The 22,224-nt window shown below is 36.2% G+C and overlaps 1 protein-coding gene across 1 annotated transcript in view; it reads right to left on the bottom strand.

Annotated features, from left to right (window-relative positions):
• The window catches only part of LOC6039579 (germinal center kinase 1), a 177,366-nt gene extending 158,434 nt beyond the window's left edge, over positions 1 to 18,932 (bottom strand). Inside the window, exon 1 of the mRNA XM_038258054.1 lies at positions 17,933 to 18,932. Coding sequence (XP_038113982.1) covers positions 17,933 to 17,950 — 18 coding nt within the window. The 5' untranslated portion in view covers positions 17,951 to 18,932. The remainder of the gene's footprint in view (positions 1 to 17,932) is intronic.
• Positions 18,933 to 22,224: the final 3,292 nt, after the last annotated feature.

Genomic DNA, 22,224 nt, shown 5'->3' with positions numbered 1-22,224 from the left:
TTTTTTGTAATAAATTTGCTGCAAAAAATACGATTGCTTGTTGGCATTGAAAATTTAATATAATACCAATGTGAAAACCAATAAAATAGAAGAGATTGAAAGCTAAAAACATCTTTTAATCTGATATTGGACACCACATAAATTCACGTAAAATTACATGGAAAAATTGGAAATATATTCATTATTCATGCACCAAATTTATCTCCATATCAGAAAAAAACTTTTTTACTGTGTTTACACTAAAATTAAGAAATTATTTCAAAATATGTTGTTTCCTAAGTTTACTCCTATTAAGGAAAACTATGAAGATAAACTCAGTAACAAATAATAGTAGTATAACGTCGAGGAATGTTGAATGATTTTTTGTTAGAAAAAGGGAAATATTATCTATAAAGTTGTGTAAATTCAGAAATTCCACGCTAGATAACATTACACAAAAAATATGTAGAATTTAACCATCACAGTACATAACTTTGATGATATTACACTAGGAAATGGTGACAGATTTTACGCCCAAATAAAATGTAATTTTACATCAGGAACTGGTAAAATTTTCATCAGTTTCTGCTGGATTTCACATTTTTACACATTATTTTAGATAAAGTCACTCAAAAAAGAGGTAATATTTAACAAATAAAATTTTCTTCTTTCCAAATTTCTACTTTTTTTTACTGTGTAATACAGCCTGAGCGTTTGAGATGAAGGCGGTGAATAAAATGAAATAAAAAATACATAATAAAAAATATCCTCAAGTACCTGAAATATGTTCAAAATAGCAAATTTACGTACGTTTTTTTCTGCACAGTAAAAAAATAAAACCTGCAGCGAGTTGAAAATTAAAAGCTGAAATTTACCCTCTTTTTCATGTAATTTTGCATTTTTCTGACATTACGCAGATTCTGATGTAAAATTGCTGTTTCCGACATAAAATATGTCAGAAAATGTGAAATGGTACATCAAAAACAAGGAAAAATTCAAGGAATTGATGGAAGGTTCTTGTTCAAAGGAGGCCGAATTATTTGGAGATTTTCTTTCGTTAAAAGAATTTTTAGACCAAAACCAGGCAATGAAATGAAAGAAAATAACTCTGTTTCAAATAATCTTCGCCTGATTTGTGTGCACCTACACAGTATTTTTTTTTTTTTTTTTGAAAATTGGTAGATTTTATATAACCTTTTTAATGATGTTATATTACCTCAATTCAGACTGAAAAAGTGGCATTACAACAGAAAAGTGATAAATTTACAAATTTATAGATGGAAAATTAAATTTTCTCTTTCAATTCTGACATAAAAAATGTACTTATTCAAAAATGTAATATTACTGTCAAAAACCAAGATTGTTTTTATTTTACTTATAAGTTTGACAGTCTTGCTCTGACAGTTTTGGTTTGGCAAATGGATGTTGGAGACCAAGGAGACATTTTCATCTTTTTTTGAATGAAATTTATTTATTTTACACATGCATTTAGGCAACATTACGGAAGAAATGTAAATTTACACTTTCAAATCTCAAAAAAAAAATTTAACCGTGAAATTTTTTCAAGAGCAAAATTTAGCTTTTTGTCGATTATTCGCAATTTATTTGCCAATTCGATTTCCCGCCTTTAGAAGCCACCCTGTCACTTTAATTACTTAGTTTTTCAAATATGTACTGTCACTGAAAGGAAGGGAAGGCTTTCAGTGATTGAACTAATTGCTAGATGATTGTCATTAAAGCTATTTTTTTTCAACTTGAAAATTTCTGAAAGTTTTGATATATTATCTTTAAAAAATGATATTCTGTTTGGCACTTTAAATGTAAAATTCTTATTTGGTAGACAATATTGGTGTTTAGTAAACTAATATTTAAAAAAGTTTTTGTTTATTTCAAGCGAATAAAAAATACTGGAAAATCTGTGTGCATGGCAAAACATTTGATTGAAACGTGCATGTTCACTTCTTTCTTAGCTATTCGATGCCTCTGTGCTCTCTTATGCTAACTAGATAGGAAAACCAGCAAGCTAAGAACAAGAGAGCACAGAGGCATCGTATTGTTTCTTAATTTCACTTGACCCGATTAAAATATATGATCTTTACATAAATTATTTGAAAAAAATCTAAGAAAAAGCCTTTATGATCAGAGTAACAACATTGAACTGTAGAATTATTGTATCTTTCCCACACAGAGTAAGATTTAATCTCATCCAATTCAGCTTATAATTGGTCCAGATGGTCAGTTTGGCACAGGAAACACTCGGTTGGATGATGCTATGAAGGTTACAATTTTCACCTTGTCACCCTATTAAATTCACTCGCCCCACAACACTCGCGATCACGACCCTCAAAACACTGTTTCAACGACGCACTTCCTACTCCAAGGTACCACCAATCGGTACTAAAGTCACACCGAGTATTCCAGGGAGAGAAATTCACACTCCAACCGGCCCCGGGCGGCGTTCCGGATGCAAACTTGGTCTCACCACGATCAACAACAACAAGACGTTTGGCCCCCTTTTTTGCTCCCTCTCAACTACCGCTGCCGGACTCAAACTACCGCTCTTTCTTGGACAACTCTCAGCACCGTTCTACGGCGAGATTTAATCTCCTCATCAACCTGTTGGCGCGCTGGGAGTTTGGAGGCTGAAGAAGTGGCCAATCCAGTCAGACTTCTTTCTCCCAGAGGAGGGCACGCACACTTGAACGCGACTTCTTTCTCCCGTTTAAGGTCTGCGCGACGACGACGGCGGCGTTTCTTGGAGACTGACCTAAAAGGCCTTTTCGGTTTGAATGTTGTTTTTTTTTCTTCTTTCACTGTACGGAGAAGAGGAGGGACCTTGGAACAGACCAGCTAGAACCTACTGCACAATGTTTGACGGACTGACTGACGGCCGGCCGACCAAATCAACACCAGATTGGGTACTGAGCTGACGGATTGGACGTGCTGGCGGCGGATGGCCACGGTTGATGGGCAGGGGCGTACCGAGGGAGGAGCTTTTGAGCAAAAATAAGATTTTTTTTTTTTGAAATATTTTTCTTAGTTTTTGTAAATCATAAAAACGATTATTTTTGTTGAAATTCCTTAAAAGTGTTCAGGAATACAGATCTTAGAGTCAACCGGCGTAACCATACGATTCTACCAAGATTTCGACCTTTGTTCATATTCAGTGATGTCCTAAGGAACCTCTGGCATCTGTGGACCACCTTTGGAATGTTATGAGTCCTCAAAAGTCACCTGGAATACAGGTCTTGTAGTCTATCACCGTAACAACTCAAAATAAATAAATGAAGGTACGCCACTGCCCCCCAACCAGCTGCTCCACACTTGGTTATTTACGTGTTTAATTCAAGAGTGCTTGGTTGGTTGGTGCGAGTTTAGGTGCTTGATTAGGTTACCAACTAGGCATTCAGGCAACGGCAAACGAGCCTCTACCATAGGTCTACAAGTACCCATCATCATCGTCATCATCATCGCATCGCGGTACAACACAACACAACAGTACCAACCCATCCAAGACCGCGGCCATCGCTAGAAGAAGCAAAAAAAGAAACATTTCACTTTGCCCAAGAGGGGAGTTGGCTGACTTCTCATGATTCACACGATTAGCAAACCGCGCGGCAGCTGAAGTCTCTCTTAAGAAGTCGTTGAAATGGAAATTCAGAGAGAAAATTGTAAAATTTTCGGACACTTAAGAGTTGGAGAATCGAAAGTCAGCGGCTGTTATCAAGGTGATAAGAGGCGGCCAACTGCGGCCATATCTCAGGGTGACGAGTCTAACGGAATGTTGGACTGATTTGTGGCCCACGATTAGGCGATGACTATGGCGAAATCCAGACGCGGAACTTGATAATCAAATCTGTGACAAAGTTTTGGCGATGAGCGAAATTCGACACTATCTGATTAGCAGGGTTTTGTCTGTTCACCCGAGAGGTATATGATTGTGCATTGAGGTGATATACAGTCCAGGCTCGATTATCCGAAGGTCTGTATGCGACTTCGGATAATCGAATCATGAACAAACAAAATCTGATTTCCTGTTACTTCTTACATTTAACATCGAATTCGAGTTCTGCGACCCAATTTTAATCAAATTTCAATAGTTGATTTTTTTTAAGGATATCGGATATCGAGGTTGGACTTTACAAAGTTGTTTAAAGTGCTTTTGGTTATTTGACTTGTTTTATATGGAACTGTCTATGTTTTGAAAAATGTCAATATTTTTTACTGCCACATTAATGTCCAAGTATTTTAGTAAATTTGTCTAAAACCTTATGGAGGCCTTCCCTATGATCAAAGAAGCTATTTTTTGTCATTGCCCATACAAGCCTCCATACAATTGGGCGCTGTCCATACAAAAATGGTACGTAAATATTCAAACATTTGTAACTTTTGAGTGAATTCTCTGATCTGGTGTCTTCGGCAAAGTTGTAGGTATTGTTAAGGACTATTGAGAAAAAATTGCCGATTTTTCGTTAACTTTTTTTTCACAAAAACTCAATTTCCCAAAATACGTATTTTTTGATTTTCGATATTTTTATATGTTTCAGGGGACAAAAATCCGCAACTTTCAAGCCATAGAGAAGTATGGTCAAAAAATCTGCCGCCGAGTTATGATTTTTGATAGTGACCATGAGTGATCATTTCAAATTTTTTTTTTTTTTTGAAAAGTTTAGAAAATTTGCTATAAAATTGTCTAAGAGACATTGAAACAATCGTGAAATTTTCCGATCTATTCAAAAACAATATTTTCCAAATTTTTGAATCAAGACTAACATTTCAAAAGGGTGTAATATTGAATGTTTGGCCCTTTCGAAATGTTGATCTTAATTCAAAAATTTGGAAAATATTGTTTTCGAAAATATCGGAAAATTTTACGCTGTATTTCAGCAACCAACAATTTTATAGCAAATTTTCTGAACTTGAAAAAAAGAAATTAGGAACGGTAACTCAAGATCACTATTATTAAAAATCAAAAAGCTACAGATATTTTGCTAAAATCAAACCCTTTATCCCTTTATCAAAAAAAATGTAATGTACTTTTCGATTGCAAATTCAATTGTACAAGAAATTAAGTAATTTTTTTGTATAAAGTTTCGATATTTGCCAAAAATCACTATTTTTCAAAAATCTATAACACATGAATAAAAAAACGTATTTTGGGAAATTGAGTTTTTGTTAAAAAAAAAACTAAAACATCGGCAACTTTTTTCCGTGTACCTATTTTTTTCTCAATAGTCCTCAATATTAAGCGACACAACAGAATCATATCTTTACACTGGCCATAATCGTTAAAGTTAGGGCCTATTTTACATTCGTTTTTCATAATCTTTGTTGTCGTTTTGATCTCTTGTTTGATAAACACAAAAAAATAATCTTCTGGACTCAAAAAAATATTAAGAAAATCTGTGTCTAATGCATCCAATGTTTATTAAGAATAATGTCTTAAATAGCCTTTTCATTTTCAAAAAGAGTTAATAAAGTTAATAAAGAAGAATTGAGTCAGTTAATTTGAAAATTGAACAAAATATTACAAAAAATTTCAAGAGTTAGAACATAATTTTCAAACAAGTATGCTTGGGATTTCTGACTTTTTAACAATAGATCTTAGCAAACCCCCGACTTGAGTGGCCACCCTGTAAATTATTATTATAATATTATAATTATTATATAAATGGATGAAATTCTGTATCTTGTGAAGGGATTTTCTGATAAATTACCTTTCGGAAAAAGGTACACGGAAAAAATACGATTTTTATTTAACTTTTTATCACAAATACTTAAATTGCTAAAATACGTATAAATACATAACATGAGTTCTTTAAAGAAAATGTTTTTATAATGACTTATTTCTAATAATTCTTTCAAAAACTCATTTCATCGCTTTATATAATTGTACTACATTTCCAAGATAAGTTTAAGAAAAAAAACAGTCATGGGATATAAAGTTGGACCTAAAGCAGATCATTAAATAGCGTTGTAAGAAAAAGCCCGATTTCCTAAATATTTTTGAAGGATTTTCTATGTTTTGAAACAAATCTCATATTTGTTGTGAAATTTTTGACAGTTCTTTTTCATTTATTCAAACAAGAGGAGATATGAAGGGATAGCCTGTTTCTGAAATGTTTTTATTTGTAGGTATTATTTTTTTCAAACATGACTGGTTCCTTGAAAAGACTTTTTGAGTTTTTCATTGTTTTGTTTTATAATTTTATGCATGTTTTTCCATTTCTTTCCATTCCATTCATCATTCCCGATCGGCCATTCGGCGGCCATGTTTGTTTTAGAAAAAAAAACATTCAAATCCTGATTCAGAATGTTTCAATCAAAAAATGGTTTTCTTTGTGTTGTTTGTGGAAGCATTTTACATATAGTGATTATATTTTCATTTCAATTTACTATTTCTGGACCCTGAATTCAGAACCATCATTGACAGTCATTGCCTCAAAAATGAAATTGCTCCATCCATCTACCACCTTAAACATATGTTTGGGTTTTAATCGTTCTTTGATATTTTTTTGATTTTTTTTCTGCTCCATAAAATTTTGTTCTGTTAACCGGTGTAACTTTGATTCTAGCGGAAGCTTTTAAAAAATTGTTGTTGTGGTAGAAGTTTTCTCTTCGTGTTTTGAAGCAAAATACTTGAGAAATTTAAATAGTTTGGTACAGTGAAACCTCTTTTTACGCGTTGCGTTACGTTTTTCTAATTTGACGATTTCTCTGGAACGACGCAACATTTTTTGCAGTCTTTTAAAAGCAATTTGTAGGTTTTGTTCAGATCTACAAAACGCTTTTTAAAGCTTGCAAAAATATTGTCTGGTTTTGGAAAAAGCGTAACGGCACCGCGTTAAAAAACGGTTCCTCTGAATAAAAAAAATATCTTAATTTTTGTTTCAACTTTGAATTCAATTAAAAAAAATCAAAAATGGAATCAAATTAGTTCGAAAACCCGGATTCTCAATTGAAACATAACCCTCCAGATCTTAATTTTCGAAACCTTCCGGCCACGTGCTACCCATTTCGATGCACATGTGTATGTGTGACTGCAATTCGGCAGGTGTTTTATTGGAGAGTGTGCGCGAGAGAGCACGCGACTTGCGAATTTTTGCACCTCCAAAAGCAAGAAAGAAAGCTCATGAAAATAAAATAAAAGAGCAAAACTGTACTGCCAATGATGCAACTTGCGTTGGCTGCTGCATCAGGTTGCAATTTTACACAATCGAAAATGAGGGGGAAAGAACAAGTAAATTGAGAAGGAAAAGGCAGAATGTGGAGAAACAAAAGCGAAAACTTGAATGTGAAAAGGTGAAGGGAACAAAATAGTAAGAGGGTGCCAAGTAGATGAAAATTGAACACTACTATAAGAAATTGCAAATGCAGTTTGGGATCAATTTTGCAAAATTATTCTTTCAAATAGTTTAGATTGCTAACAACGTTGAGTGAAACTAAGTTGCAACTTCATAGGCAATTCTGAGCATGCTAATTAGTAAGCTTTTTCTTTCAAAACAATAGTTCACAGCGTTCTTCGCAAGCTTTGCAACGTTTGCTCATATATTTACTATTTGCCACTTTAGCGGCTCACTTAATCTCAAGTGGTGCTCCGTCTCTGCTCTGTTTCCCGAAACTTCACTCTAGTCGGCAGATCTCGTCCAAAAATATAAAACCAAAAAAAGAGAAGCAGACAGTTGAACTATCATCATCAACGTCAACAGGAACAGCCATCACCAAACATCACGTAAATTTGTCTATATATGGCAAGAGTTCCCCCCCAAAACTGCAATCATAACAAGTGGAGGGTAACATTTTGAAAGGTTCAAACATTTAATATGAAAAATCTAATGTTTAAAAACAAGTTCAATCAAGTCATTACGTTTTTGAAACTGTAACATACAAAAGAATTGAAAATAACAGTCCCTTTTGAAATGTTACCCCCCAAAAAGCTTGTTGAGTTCGCTGAGCGTCGCTTTTGAGGAGAGCATATCATCATAATGTATGCAAAAATGCCCTCAGCCAAGCAGCGGAAAGTAACAAGCAACAAGCAACAACAAAACCAAACCAATTGGCTCGCCGACGTTGGAGCACTGATGAACGGTGATGAGTGGAATCAGTGCGACTGAAAACGAAACCCCAAATGTATGCCACCTGAGAGCACCACGTGAAACTGTGTGTTGTTGAGCTGCACCTTTGAAATTGTTTTTTTTTTTTTTTGCTGGTTGCTGATTCCTATGTCGGTTGGTTGATGGGCTGTTGTTATCCAAATGAGTAAATTATACTTATAACATGTACACAAAGTTAGACCTGAATGAGCAAAGTGCCGGTTAGGCAGGCAGGCTGGCAATCGAGCAGGGTAATTCGTGGTAGAGAGTTCTCGCTTTCGGTGAAGTTTGACGAGGTTAGAAACAAGTAGGAGAAGGTTGATCTAGTCAAGAATATGCATAAATGATTATGAACTGCTGTCCTATGCGATTAGGAGAATGATATGGTCAAAAATAAGTATTTTTGAGCACTTTCAAATGTTAAAGTTGATTTGAAAATTTTGAAAATGTTTGTATTCGAAAGTTTTACGACACTGCGTTTTTTTTAAAATTCTGTGATATTATTTCCGTTTTCGTCCTAAACAGCTTCTTCGATCCATTCGCATATGATAAATCGAAAATCCTGAGTTGGATTTACATGTTATTTTATTTGGATTTACATATTATTGTATTTTTTAAATAAGAAACATATTATACATCTCACAAAATTCGACTAAGCGACGTAAACGTATTGTTGAATAAAAATGTTATATTTACGGCTTTCCAATACAACAATTCGTCAGCTGGGTGCTATCTTGTGACATAGACCATTGTGGTCGAAAATGAGTTAATGATGACGTTTTGCTATACTTAACAAACACTACAAGATGCTTTAACCCGATTTTGGAAACTCGCTTTCGGTTCCCGGATATCGCAATACACACTTGTGACATGGACCATTTTATCATCAAAATGATCGTGCACACTTGTGACACGTCATACATGTTGTTGGAAAATGTGGAAAAATTTTCTTATTTTTCACAAATTTATGTTGATACACATTTTCTGAAGGCAATGCAATCTATTGTTTTTGAAAATATACTGATTAAGTCGGTTAAACTATTGATTTATGTCTATTTTAGTTTGTATGGGAATTCTGTGCACACTTGTGACACGTAGTACAATTTTACTTTCGAAACACACTTGTGACACGTGCTTTTCAGATTTTTGGTTACATAATTTACTGTATCTTCTAACTGGTGTAACCAAATTTGTTGAAACTTGGAGCGTTTGTTAAGCGATAGTATACGAACCGATTGCTTCAAAAAATTTGGCTCTACCATTCATAGTTTTGAAAATATTGATCATCAAACTTTAAAAATCGATTTTCTTGAAAAGTACTAAATGGTCGTTGTCACAAGATAGCACACAGCTGACGAATTCCCTTTGCAAACGGCATGGTCAAAGACAAACTGTAATCGGCCTCGAGTTTGGTCTGAAAATATTTGCATAAAAATTGTTTTTTTTTTTTTTTTTTTTGGGAGGGTGATCCAGCCGCACATCGTTGATGTCGAAACCTCTAAACTGGGCCCTCGTCCTGTCACGTCCGTCAGTAGTCTTGTCGTACATTACAACTAGAATCAGATCTGCCAATGAATTAGTACACTTCGACCAAATAAACACTGACGCTGTATGGATCTGACTCTAGAATAAATGCACAGTTGTGTGTTATTCATAAGTCCAAAATGTTCAATTATTCATATAAGTCCAAATATTCATTTGCGGATAACTACCTAACTTGAATTGAATACAAGATTTAAAGCAACCTATCCGAAAGCTACTCTTATCTCAAATCCCCGACATTTTAATTATTAACCAAAAAAACGTTTCTTTTAAAACCTGTCTGGCTTCTTTAAAAAAAAAAAAAAAAAAAAAAAATAACAGTTGATATTTTACAAGTCGTGAATTGAAAAAGAGACGACCATTTGTTCGTCAGAATTCCAGTAGGTCCTCGATTCGCAACAATGGTCGATACAATCATAATCCGACAACCGTTAGTTCAACAGATCAACGAATTTAGTCCGATATCATTTCACTATTGATTGATCGAGACTCTATGGAAATTTTGACAAATCAGAATGGTTTTTATGCTACTTGAATGAAAATCACCCATTCTGATAGAATTACTAAATTCACTGTTACTAATTTTGTCCCTAAATAACTAAAGGCAAAGTATAAAAAGTTAATATTTATAGTTAAAATCCTAAATTCTACAAACACTATTTTTTTAAACCCGCATCCTAACCTGACACCCACATTAAGATAGGGAAAAATCACATATGTAGCGGTTCATTGTACAAATGTGATATTTCCACTATCAGAGAACCTCCTTGTCTCGATGACAGCTTACCGGCCATCGATTAAGCCCTGAGACTACGCCAAAGTGGGTTCTCGCAGCATGAAGTGGTGTCCATGTGTAAAAATGGAAGCTTCAGCAATATACTGAACACTTCGATTTTAATTCCACATCGAATCAAATCATACTCTTTGCCAAACAAGCATCAAACCTATGACACTCATTATGACAAAGCCCAGGGGGAAATGTGTTGTCAAATTTGTTGTATTTTTTAATTTTGTTTTGTGATCTTACCACCTGTTTTTTAGGTTTGGAGATTTGATGAAATAAATATATGAATAACAGTACTGGAACCTATAAACAAAATTTCTATTTTTTTTCTTTTTGGGTGTTTTTAGAACCGCCTTGAGTCAGGGTTATTCAAAAACACCCAAATAGCAAAAACTAAAAATTTTTTTTTAGGACCTTTTCAAAAAAACTCCAGAAATGTTATTGGCAAGCACCATCTATTTTCGATAACGGTAATACCAGCAACGATTGCTGAATCTTCAGCAAATCTGGAGCTTTTAAAAAAAAAAATCCAACAAACCAAATTTTCAGTTTTTACTTTTTGGGTTCTTTAATACCCCTGACTCAAGGCGGTTTCAAAAACAGCCAAAAAGCAAAAACTGAAAATTTGGTTTATTGGACCTTTTCAAAAAAAAACTCCAGAAATGAGCTGTAAAACTGACACAAGAAAATTACTAAATTTTCAGCAAAATAATTTGACGTTTCTTTTGCTGAAATTTCAGTTGCTTAGACAAACTAAATTTTGAGTAAACTATTTGTCAACGTGACAAATGTCAGTTAACTAAGAATTCTATTTTTTTTTTTTTTTTTTTTTTTGGGAGGGTGGTCCAGCCGCACATCGTTGATGTTGAAACCTCTAAACTGGGCCCTCGTCCTGTCACGTCCGTCAGTAGTCTTGTCGTACATTACAACTAGAATCAGATCTGCCAATGAATTAGTACACTTCGACCAAATAAACACTGACGCTGTATGGATCTGACTCTAGAATAAATGCACAGTTGTGTGTTATTCATAAGTCCAAAATGTTCAATTATTCATATAAGTCCAAATATTCATTTGCTAACTACTTTGGATTGAAAATCTAAATTTTAATCTAAAATCCTCTAAACTTAATGTTCAAAACTAAACGTTCCTTTAACTGTTGTAATACTACTTCTATCAAAAAACAATAAAAATTGTGAACTGATATACAAATAGGATAGAAATCGCGATTTGAAAAAGAAATGACCATTTACGTCAAAAGATCCGTAGTTCCTCGATTCGCAACAATGGTCGATACAACCATAATCCGAAAACCGTTAGTTCAACAGATCAACGAATTTTGTCCGATATCATTACATTATTGATTGATCGAGACTCTATGAACAATTTGACATAAACGAATGCCTAGTATTCTACATCAATCAAAGTTTAATTACTCTAACTTAACAATTGCAACTAAATTTATCATCAAATAGATTTGGAAAGCATACAGATTTATTTTAAATGCTAATGCTAAGCAACAAATCAATTGTACTATCCTAAAGTCCCACCTAAATCCCACATTGTGATAGTGAAAAAGTCACAGGAGCAGCGGTGTCTTGTGCAATTGTGATATTTTCACTATCGGAGAACTACCTAGTTCACGAAGACAGCTTATCGGTCAACGCTTAAGCCCTGGGGCTGCGACAAAGCGAGTTCTCGTAGCATGAAGTGGTGTCCATAGCGCTTATAAAAAAGAATGTATACCCAAATTTTAACTAATGCACTAGGATCAAATCATGCCCCTTGACTTTACAAGGCCCAGGGAAAATATTTGCATAAAAATTGTGTACAAATATTTTTTGTTTGACCATTTGGGTGGTTCTTGCCGCGTCAAGATGGTTCAAAGATAAAAATTTGGAGAATTTTCGCAACAATAAGAATTTTCTTTAAAATCATTGTCTAACACCGTTTCAATGACGGAACTCACATGTATTTTTCCATAAAAGCCTGATTAGTCAATTACACACCGGATAACTATAATTGGTTGAAACGGTGGCAAGTTATGGTTTTGAAAATGTTTTTTTTTTTTTTTGCAAAATCGTCAAAATTTACATTTATGAACCAGCCTAACGCGGCACGCTAATGGTTAAAGAAAAAAAAATGTATACACATTTTTTTTTAATGAAAAAGCAACAAAAAAATAAAACGCAATTTTCATCAAAATCTTGAAAAATTGATAATTTTGCAGTACAGTTAATTTAAAACACATTTCTTCGTCATGGCGCATACGTCACATAGTCAAATCAATGAAAACTATAGATTTTGCTTGTAAATTGATAATATAAAACAATGCAAAAGGTTTGTAATATTGAAAATTCGCCATTTTTATTTTACTAAAATGGCTGTATCTTGGCACTGAAGTAACAAAAACTAATTGTAAAAAAAAAGCAAAATTTTTTACCTACTAGATGAGTTATTGATTTTGGTGCCAAAATCTTTTAAGATGGATTTTTTAGAGAAATTCTTTTAAAATCCAGGCAAAAAGTTTAATTTTTCCAACTTTAACATGCTGGCAATGAAAAATGACGACTTCCTGGAACAATATGAATAAAGAACATTATTGACAGGACTCTTAACTATGATTTAAAGTCAATTGGAACGCGTTTTCAAGGTTTTAGAACAAAATATGATATTTTTTATGAAAACAGACCATTTTTCAACCAATTGTTGCGAATTTTTCGTTGTATAAAACGTAACTTAATCCACCTTTAGGTAGTTGGTGCCTTCCTCTCATTTATAGAGTGATTACAATCCCCTAAAGTGTCCACATGATTATGGATCTCCCCTAACATGATCGCAGCACCTGAGAGGTCCAAATAAAAATAAGTGACGAGTAAAAAAACAGACTTCCTACAGACTTTTTGTCAAGATTATACAGACACCTCCTTTCAGGAAAATGGCATCCCTCTACAAGGCTTTTTTTTGTGGCGATCAGACGGGACCATTTGAGGTTATGTAAATACAGACCATTTTTTAAACTGCTTGTAATTTGAGATAGGTAAGTCAGATCTTGAAAATTCTTAATCCACAAGAAAGGTCTTCTCATATGCTTTCTAAAAATATACAGTATGTAAAAAAAGTATTTACACCCCTTGGGCACTATGCACATTTTGTGATGAAACATGTAAAAAATTTAAAGTTTGACAGGAACCTAGTACTACGTTTTGTTCAGAAACTCATGCCAAACATTTTGCTACAAAAAGCTCATGAAAAGATGATTTCTATAAAAGTTATATAACAAATACTATTACGAAAATAAAAAGGTGCAAAAAAGTTTGTACACCTTTCGAAAAATTAACATAAATAATGTTATTTGTTGACAAATCACCATAAATCCAGTCTCCCAACTCCAAATAGGCATCCTTGACTGATTAAAAAAATAATTTGGATTGAATATAAAGTTTACTAACTACTTAGTATAAAAGTTTATATAACTCTGGAAATTCTATATAAAACTTATCTAAACTTAATTTTGCAAACTTTTAATTCAAATAAATGTCAATATATTACCATAGAATTGCTAAATAAACATTTTGGAGTGGGTATAACACCGTTTTGGGGGTATTTGTATCGATAGAATAGATTTTTCGTTGGAATTTCGTACCAACCCGGAATTATGTCGTAGGAAAATCCGCTGGCATCCGAACCGGGCCACGATTCACAAGTCAACCTATGTGGAATCGGAAAGGGCATAAAATTTCCGATCTTTTGATACCCATACATCTAGGTTTTCTTTAAAACCTACGTTTTTAAATAACTGGGCAAAAAGTAAGTTTGATCCACGAGAACAAAAATTACGAAATTCCATACATTTTTGGCAGGTTGCTCAAACGAAACCATAACAACGTTTTTGCTTAGGTATTTAAAAACGTGGGTTTTATAGAAAACCTGGATGTATGGGTATCAAAAGATCGGAAATTTTATGCCCTTTCTGATGCCACATAGGTTGACTTGTGAATTGAGGACCGGTTCAGATGCCGGCGGATTTTCCGACGACGTAATTCCGGGTTGGTACGAAATTCCAACGAAAAATCTATTCTATCGATACAAATACCCCCAAAACGGTGTTATACCCACTCCAAAATGTTTATTTAGCAATTCTATGGTAATATATTGACATTTATTTGAATTAAAAGTTTGCAAAATTAAGTTTAGATAAGTTTTATATAGAATTTCCAGAGTTATATAAACTTTTATACTAAGTAGTTAGTAAACTTTATATTCAATCCAAATTATTTTTAATCAGTCAAGGATGCCTATTTGGAGTTGGGAGACTGGATTTATGGTGATTTGTCAACAAATAACATTATTTATGTTAATTTTTCGAAAGGTGTACATACTTTTTTTGCACCTTTTTTATTTTCGTAATAGTATTTGATATATAACTTTTTATAGAAATCATCTTTTCATGAGCTTTTTGTAGCAAAATGTTTGGCATGAGTTTCTGAACAAAACGTAGTACTAGGTTCCTGTCAAACTTTAAATTTTTTACATGTTTCATCACAAAATGTGCATAGTGCCCAAGGGGTGTAAATACTTTTTTTACATACTGTATAACATGTGAGGGTTTCATGAAAAAACCACCCTTTTTACCATAATTTTAATTTAATATGAAACCGTTTTTTTAACATAACTTATTAAATACATGATAAAACTATATGAATTTAAATAGCAAGGTAGGGGACGTTAAGACGGATCGATTAAAACCTTTCCGGGCAAAATCGGTTGAGCCTGTGACGAGATATTCCAGTGACATTGATTTGGTACACATGTCTACATACAGCCAAACACACAGACATTTGCTCAGCTGGTGATTCTGAGTCGATATGTACAAATGAAGGTAGGTCTAATTAAAAATTTCATTTTCCGAGTGATTTTATAGCCTTTCCTCAGTAAGGTGAGGAAGGCAAAAACATTGTTCCTGAGGCAAAACTTATCGAAATCCGGTATAGCTTCGGGTAGCTTCAGTGGACCACGACACTCTGCAGTATATTGGATTGTTTTGGATCATCCCAAAAAAAAAAACGAAGTTGACTTTATAGCTGTCGGCCACCATTGCTAGTACCAACCACTAGTGTCTTCCTTTTTATCTACAAGGACTTCGCCACCCTGGGCTCCTAAGTGTATGAAAGTATGGCACGGAGCGACGGCGCCGAATACCCATATTTACACAAAGAATTTTAGAGCGCCCGCCGCGGGATTGGGTCATCCCAGGAACACCTGAAAGCCATGGCCTGGATATCTACCTGATCAACGAGGGTCTATATGGGTGTATCAACCATCGGTATACCATAACGGATAATCGAATTACGAACAGAAAAAATCTTATTTTTCCATTTAGTTACTTTTAACATCAAATTCTAGTTCGGCGACCTCATTTTTGTCAAATTTCCCATCTTGGATTTTAAAATTATAAATCACTTTAGAGTAGTTTAGGGGTCATACTTAAGTCCGAAGCTTCGAATATCCGAAATGAAATTTTGCCAAGGCCTTCAGATAATCGAGTCTGGACTGTAGTAATATTCGTGTTAATCCTTTAATCATTTATAAATTTAGTTAGGGCTCGAATCTAACTTGTTTGAAGAAAAGGGTGAAGATTGAAGACAGAGAATATACTTGATAAAGAATCAATAGAACAGAATTATAATTGAGTCCTAAAATTATAATTGAATTTGTGATATTAATGTTCACAACGATTAGGCTTATTTTTCTGAGTACAACGACCCTTTGTACGACGGCAAAGGATTTAATATGGAATGTAAATCAATTTAAGAAAAAATAACTTCGCGTCCCTTCTTGACAGAAAAGGTTCTACTTGACAGCTCATTCCTAGGGGACCATGTTATCTTGTTAATTTATTTGTTTGCATGAAAAAGTAATCAGAAATGGTTGTCGATCGTGTTTTTTTACCGTTGTACACAAAAATTTCCATTGGGCTCAAGGACCCCATTGTTCAAATAAATAGATAAATAAAGAAGTCAATCATCAATGAATAGGTCAATGATCAACAGATTTGATATTTCTAGTACATTAAGGGAAAGTATTTTTTTATGGAAGACACAGTTTTTAAGGCAGTATTAATTGGTTAAAAAAAGAGTGGAAAAGCATTGAAAGATAAGAAAACCAAAAGTTGATAAAATGTATAGTAAATAGAAGAATAAGTGAAGAAGTGAGAATCAGTAGAGCAAAGGAAAAACAGGAGAGAGATGGTAGCTGAAAATGGAAAGAAGAGAAACCTCTGTTCAGGTACGTCCACAACAGTTGACTCAACATGCTGCGAATCAAAACAATACCGTCTACAATCACAAATTACTACCCTTTCCCACATTGAAAATACCAAAATAAAGGATTTTTCATACTAGACAACCTCTCTGAAGAAAGCGTACTTCAAATATGCGTTTTTTGAAGTACCTAATCGTTGGCAATTATGTTTTTTTTGCGTTCTAAACTGCCGTTCTACGCATAATTGTCCCATGTCAGTTTTGGACGATTTTGACTTTATGACATTTTTAAGATTAGTTTTATGTGTACTTTAAGAAAAACACATAAAATCTGGTACTTTGTTCGCAAACTCATTAAAAACAACACCAAGTCTGTTTGTCCCATCGTTAAACTTCTACGCATAATTGTCCCACCAAGTATTTTCTTACACAGAATCATTAGTTTTACTAAGCATTATGTCTTGTTTACCTGTTGTATAGCAAGAGAATCACAAATAAGGGTGATAAACTGCTAACTGGGGCGATTCGGGACACATAGGGCGAATAGGAACCCACGGGACAATTATGCGTAGAAACACAGAAATCGGTCAAAAAATTTCAATCGCGTTTTTCTCAGTTGCACTTTTTTTAACATGGGACAATTATGCGTAGAACGGCAGTAAACCACTGTGAAACAGCTTTCAACTTTTGTATTCGGGTAAAGTATTCAAATGTTCATAATTTTAAATTAAAATAACCGCACTGATGAGCCAACAAACTATATAAATCTTAACCCAGAGAAAAATACAGAAAAATATTTATTTTTGTAGCATTTTTTCAACACTTGAAAGTGTTTTGTTTAAAAAATCAAGTGGCAGGAATATTAAAAGTAATGTTATTTCTGTATTTCTGAATAAGATAGTTCAATTGTTTTGTTAGTTGTGTTTGTTGATTTTTTTTAAATTTCAAAATTATTTCTTAAATCAATATGCATCCCTCACCGCCCAACAATTTCATTCACGCAATAAAAATAACCCTGCTGCTGCTGCTGACTCAAAAGTACAAACACCCCATCACAAAGTGTTGTTTACTCGCTGCTGACCGACACATGTCCCCCGCGCCACATTTCGCCTTCATTCCGATGCTGCTGCTGCGTGGGTCCACGTCCCCACACACAGCTGCTAGCTGCGCGGTCAAGGTCATTGCACCGCACCAGGACCAGGATTAATGCAGCTCGGCAATTTCGCAAAATCGATTAAAGAAGTTAAGAGGACAAGGACGGGTTCACTTACCTCGCTGACGAACGCCATCCTGGACCTGGTCTCTTCTGCAACTAATCCTTTTGTGGCCACGAAGGGTTTGGGGTGGGGGGGACGTCACTCGAGGTGGTGGCCACCGGAAGGTGCGCACGAGCAGGCACACTCACTCGAATGTTTGTAAATACACACACGCGATGACGCGTTGTTTTTCTTCCGTGGCCGAAGGAGTACGGTTCCACCGTCGTTCCCAGAGTGGACGGCGGGGGGAAACTCTAGTCTCCAAAATCCAATTACGCTGGGGCCAACACTCTTCTCAATTACGTAACGCCAGATTAGAGCGTGATGTTTTTGCTGCTGCTACTTCTGTCTTCTTGGTGGTGGCTTTTGCGGCCAGGTTCTCACTCCGGAATGTGGCCTCGATTGTCGGCGCAATCCCCCCCTGCGGGAATCGTCTTCGGACACGATTTTCCTCGGCGAAATTTTCCGTAAACACACCCCTCCTGACCTCGCCTGCCCTTCTCCCTGCTCTGGGAGGGATGAGGGAACCCCGGGGGGACGGATGCGGTGGAATTGTGCTGAAAAATCTTACACTTCAAGAAAACGGCCAACAAACGCGATGCAAAATAAGAAAAAGATGGAGACTAGCTGCTGCTGCTGCCTTTCCCCATGAGTGATTTTCTGCACACTTTCGTGTGTGGCCACTTGCGGCCCTCACCGTGTCCGCACAGAATCCGGAACTTGAGCAACTCACTCGGAACGGGGCAAATTTCAACACAGAGCAGCAAAATCGAAACTTGTGCAACGCCTCCGCCACTCGAAACTTAAACACCAATCTTCCTCCCCCCTCACGAAACAGACCACTTCACAACACTCCCGGAACCGACCCACAGCGCAGGAAACCCGGAATCTTGGACGAACCGAAAACACCTCGGGAAAAACTCTTTCGCAAAATCGAAACACTTTTTTTCACGTCTTCGCCTCTTCACCCCCTTTCAAGCGGAGCTGTCAAACGCGAGAATTTCTGTACACACAGATTCGCCTTCGAGCAGGGGCACACGAAGTGACTGCGGCGCAGGAGAAGGTGGAGGAACCGTGGACACACGCAAACCACGGAACAACCGTGCGGATGACGGTACACAAACACACGGACAGAAAAGAACACGGAGTAAACTTGTTTTTCTTTGCCGATTTGACAGGTTTGTTGTTTTGGTCTAGATCAGTCGGGACGCGAACCGCCTTTCTTAGCTAAGTTTTTAGCTGTAAAATATTTTAGCTTAAGCGCAAGACACAAGCTCGTGGTTTTTGAAACGGCCGTTAAGCGTGTCTAATTTCAGGCGTTTTTGCCTACCTCAGTGAGAGTTTGTTTTTGGTTTTGGTTTTGGTTTTGGTTTTGGTTTTGGTATCGAAAAAAGGTCGAGGATGTTTTCTAAATTTGTGTATGTTGACAAATAATGACACAAATGAAAACATTGAGTTTACCCCACGTATCCCACTTACTCTGATGGAGTTTGACATAAGGTGTGAGAGGGATTCACTTAATGTTTACATTTGTTTATTATCCTAGTAAATAGAAAGTCCAGAATTTAGTTTTTTGTCGATTGAATTGAAAATATCATCAATTTTCAATACTTCAATCAAGAAATTCAACATTTAAGTATTGTTAAACTAAAAAAAAGAAAATTCATTTATATTTTTTCGAACCACTCTAACACGGCGAAGCTCACCCTAATGGCCTAACATAAAAATACGGTTTTCTATAATTTTGGCCAGTGAACATCCAGACCAATAGTAAGACAACTTTTCTTTCAAATCATGCTGTTTTTGTGGGGATTTATTGAACATAGAAATTCAAAAATTTAAAATATTGAAATTAGAAAATACCAAAAATCATAATCCAAAATCCCAAAATAGAGAAATTTAAAAATCCAGAATTAAAAAATCTTAAATTCAAAGATAACTTATTCGCTTGACACTTTTTAGTTTGTACCCCGTTGGTTTGACAAACCCAAACTATAAAGTGACGAACTGTCACTTTTTTTTTTGTTGCTGCGCGAAAAGTGCTTGTGAATGGAGGTGGAAGATTTCTCCGACGACGAGTTTCTTCCCATTGTCGGAACGCGGAAGCGGAAGAAGACAAGTGACGACGGAGACGACGCCGGAAATGGCAACGAGGAACAGCTCCTCAACAACAACAAGTTCAGCCCGCTGGTGGAGAACAACAACAATAACAAAGGTAACCAGCCGGGAAAGGAAACGTCCCACCGGTTCCAGTGGCCAAGAAACCACCTCCGCTGTTGGTAAAGAATATGAGCTTCGGCAAGCTGAGGAGTGTAATGTTGTCGTGCACAACCAAGCCAAATTACAAGCTGACTCCGTTTGGGATCAAATTGCTGTGTATCTCCGAGGAGCGTTTCGAACCCGCGCGGGCCCACTTGTTTGCGAACAAAGTGGAGTTCTATACCCACGAGAAACGAAGCGAGCGGCAACTCCGCGTCGTCATCAGGGGACTTCCACCGGCTTCACCTGAATTCGTCAAGAAGAAACTCAAGGAATTGCACAACCTAGATGCTGTGGAGGTGCATGCCTCATCGACGGTAACCCCGTACATTGTTACGTTCCCCAAGGGGTACACCAACCTCAAGAAGCTGAGTGAATTCAAGTTCTTGCAAGCATTTCACTTCCGGTGGGAGGCCTACCGGAAAAAGCGGCCGAACGTGACTCAGTGCAGGAACTGCTTGCAGCTGGGTCATGGGACCAGGAACTGCCACCTCAAGGGGAGGTGCAACAACTGTGGGGGTCCCCACAAGACGGACGAGTGCAAAGTTCAAGAAGCAGAGCCGAAGCGGTGTGCTAACTGTTCTGGAGCCCATGAAGCCACGGACCGCAGCTGCCCCAAGCGTGCGGACTTCATCCGGAGGCGCCAGCAGGCGTCGAAACCGAAATCGCCGGCAAGGAAGGCGGAGAAACAGAGTCCAGTAGTTCCGGCGTTCACGCCGGCGGAGTTCCCTCCGCTGCCAGGCGCAGTTCCGGACGGAAAAGCGAAGGATCGCCCTCGACCCGCAGGAAGCAGCCAAGGTGGCTCCCGGAGGAGGAAGCCGGGGTGGTGCTCTACAGTTCGGCTGAGTTGTGGGGCATTTTCTCCGAGTACATCGGCAGGTTCAAGACCCGCTTGGACCAAGTAACGCTCGTCAGTTACATGATCTCCAAGTACGGATTATAAAGAGTTATTTTTGTTATTATTATATACACTCAAACCCCGACGGTTTGACACCAACTGTTGTCAAACGAACGGGGTCACTTTTTAGTTTGACACCCCTTTTACAAGAAGTTCACATACACTACCAAACGATTGTTTTGAAAGTTTGCGTGAATGCCGTATAGAACGTGACAGTACGTCACTTTTTAGTTTGACTTTGACCAACTAACGGGGTACAAACTAAAAAAGTGTCAAACGAAAAAGTGACCAACCACCGGGGGTTGAGTGTATTTGTGTTTAAACCGATCCTCGGTCCTAGCCTGGTCGCAGTACCTAAAAGGATCTAATAAAAATAATTTATGAATAAATAAAAAAAACTGTCACGGCGCTCACTATCAAAACAAACGTTCGGTAGTGTGTGTGAGCGCTGTGTAAAGAGGATGTCAAACTTCGTTCGTTTGACAACAGTTGGTGTCAAACCATCTGGGTTTTAGTGTTATAAGAATAAAAAAATTAAAAATTAAAAAAAAACATTTGAATTTTTCTCAATATTATGGTCTCTAACCTAAAATATGACTCCAAAAATACTGCAAAATTATCTGATTTTCTGTAATCTTAGGGAAAAAAACAAGAAAAAGAATATAAAAAAGATTTTAAGAACCTATCAAAACCCTTCTCAAGATACAAATTTTCGAATATCGTATGGAGACATTGTATGGAGAAAACAATGATGCAAAATTACTTGGTTCGCATTATAAGGAAAGTGCCCTTTCAGGGTGCCCCATATCAGACTAGCCGATTTTTTTTTACCTTAAGTTTGTTCTACAAAACATACCCTGACTGGAAACGATTCTCTGACATGTCATTTTTCGTTGTATGCTAAATTAAAATTCAAATATTGGTACTATTACAATTTAATACAGTTGTCAAGTGTCTAATGAAATAAAATGACTTTATACCACAGACTGTGTTTATACTATGAAAAGGGCATTGTTGAGCACATCTGTTTCTTGTCCGAAAGAGCAAATAGACTATTTATTTTGGAAATATTTTTTTTTTGGGATACCTACTTAAACACTTCCTGCAACTCAAAGAAGTAATATAAGTGTGCGAAAATTTCGTTACGGCA

This window comes from Culex quinquefasciatus, chromosome 2, assembly GCF_015732765.1.
Source record: "Culex quinquefasciatus strain JHB chromosome 2, VPISU_Cqui_1.0_pri_paternal, whole genome shotgun sequence".
Classification (NCBI taxonomy): Eukaryota; Metazoa; Arthropoda; class Insecta; order Diptera; family Culicidae; genus Culex; species Culex quinquefasciatus.
The sequence above is the reverse complement of the archived record's forward strand: the minus strand, read 5'-3'. Positions and strand labels throughout refer to the sequence as shown.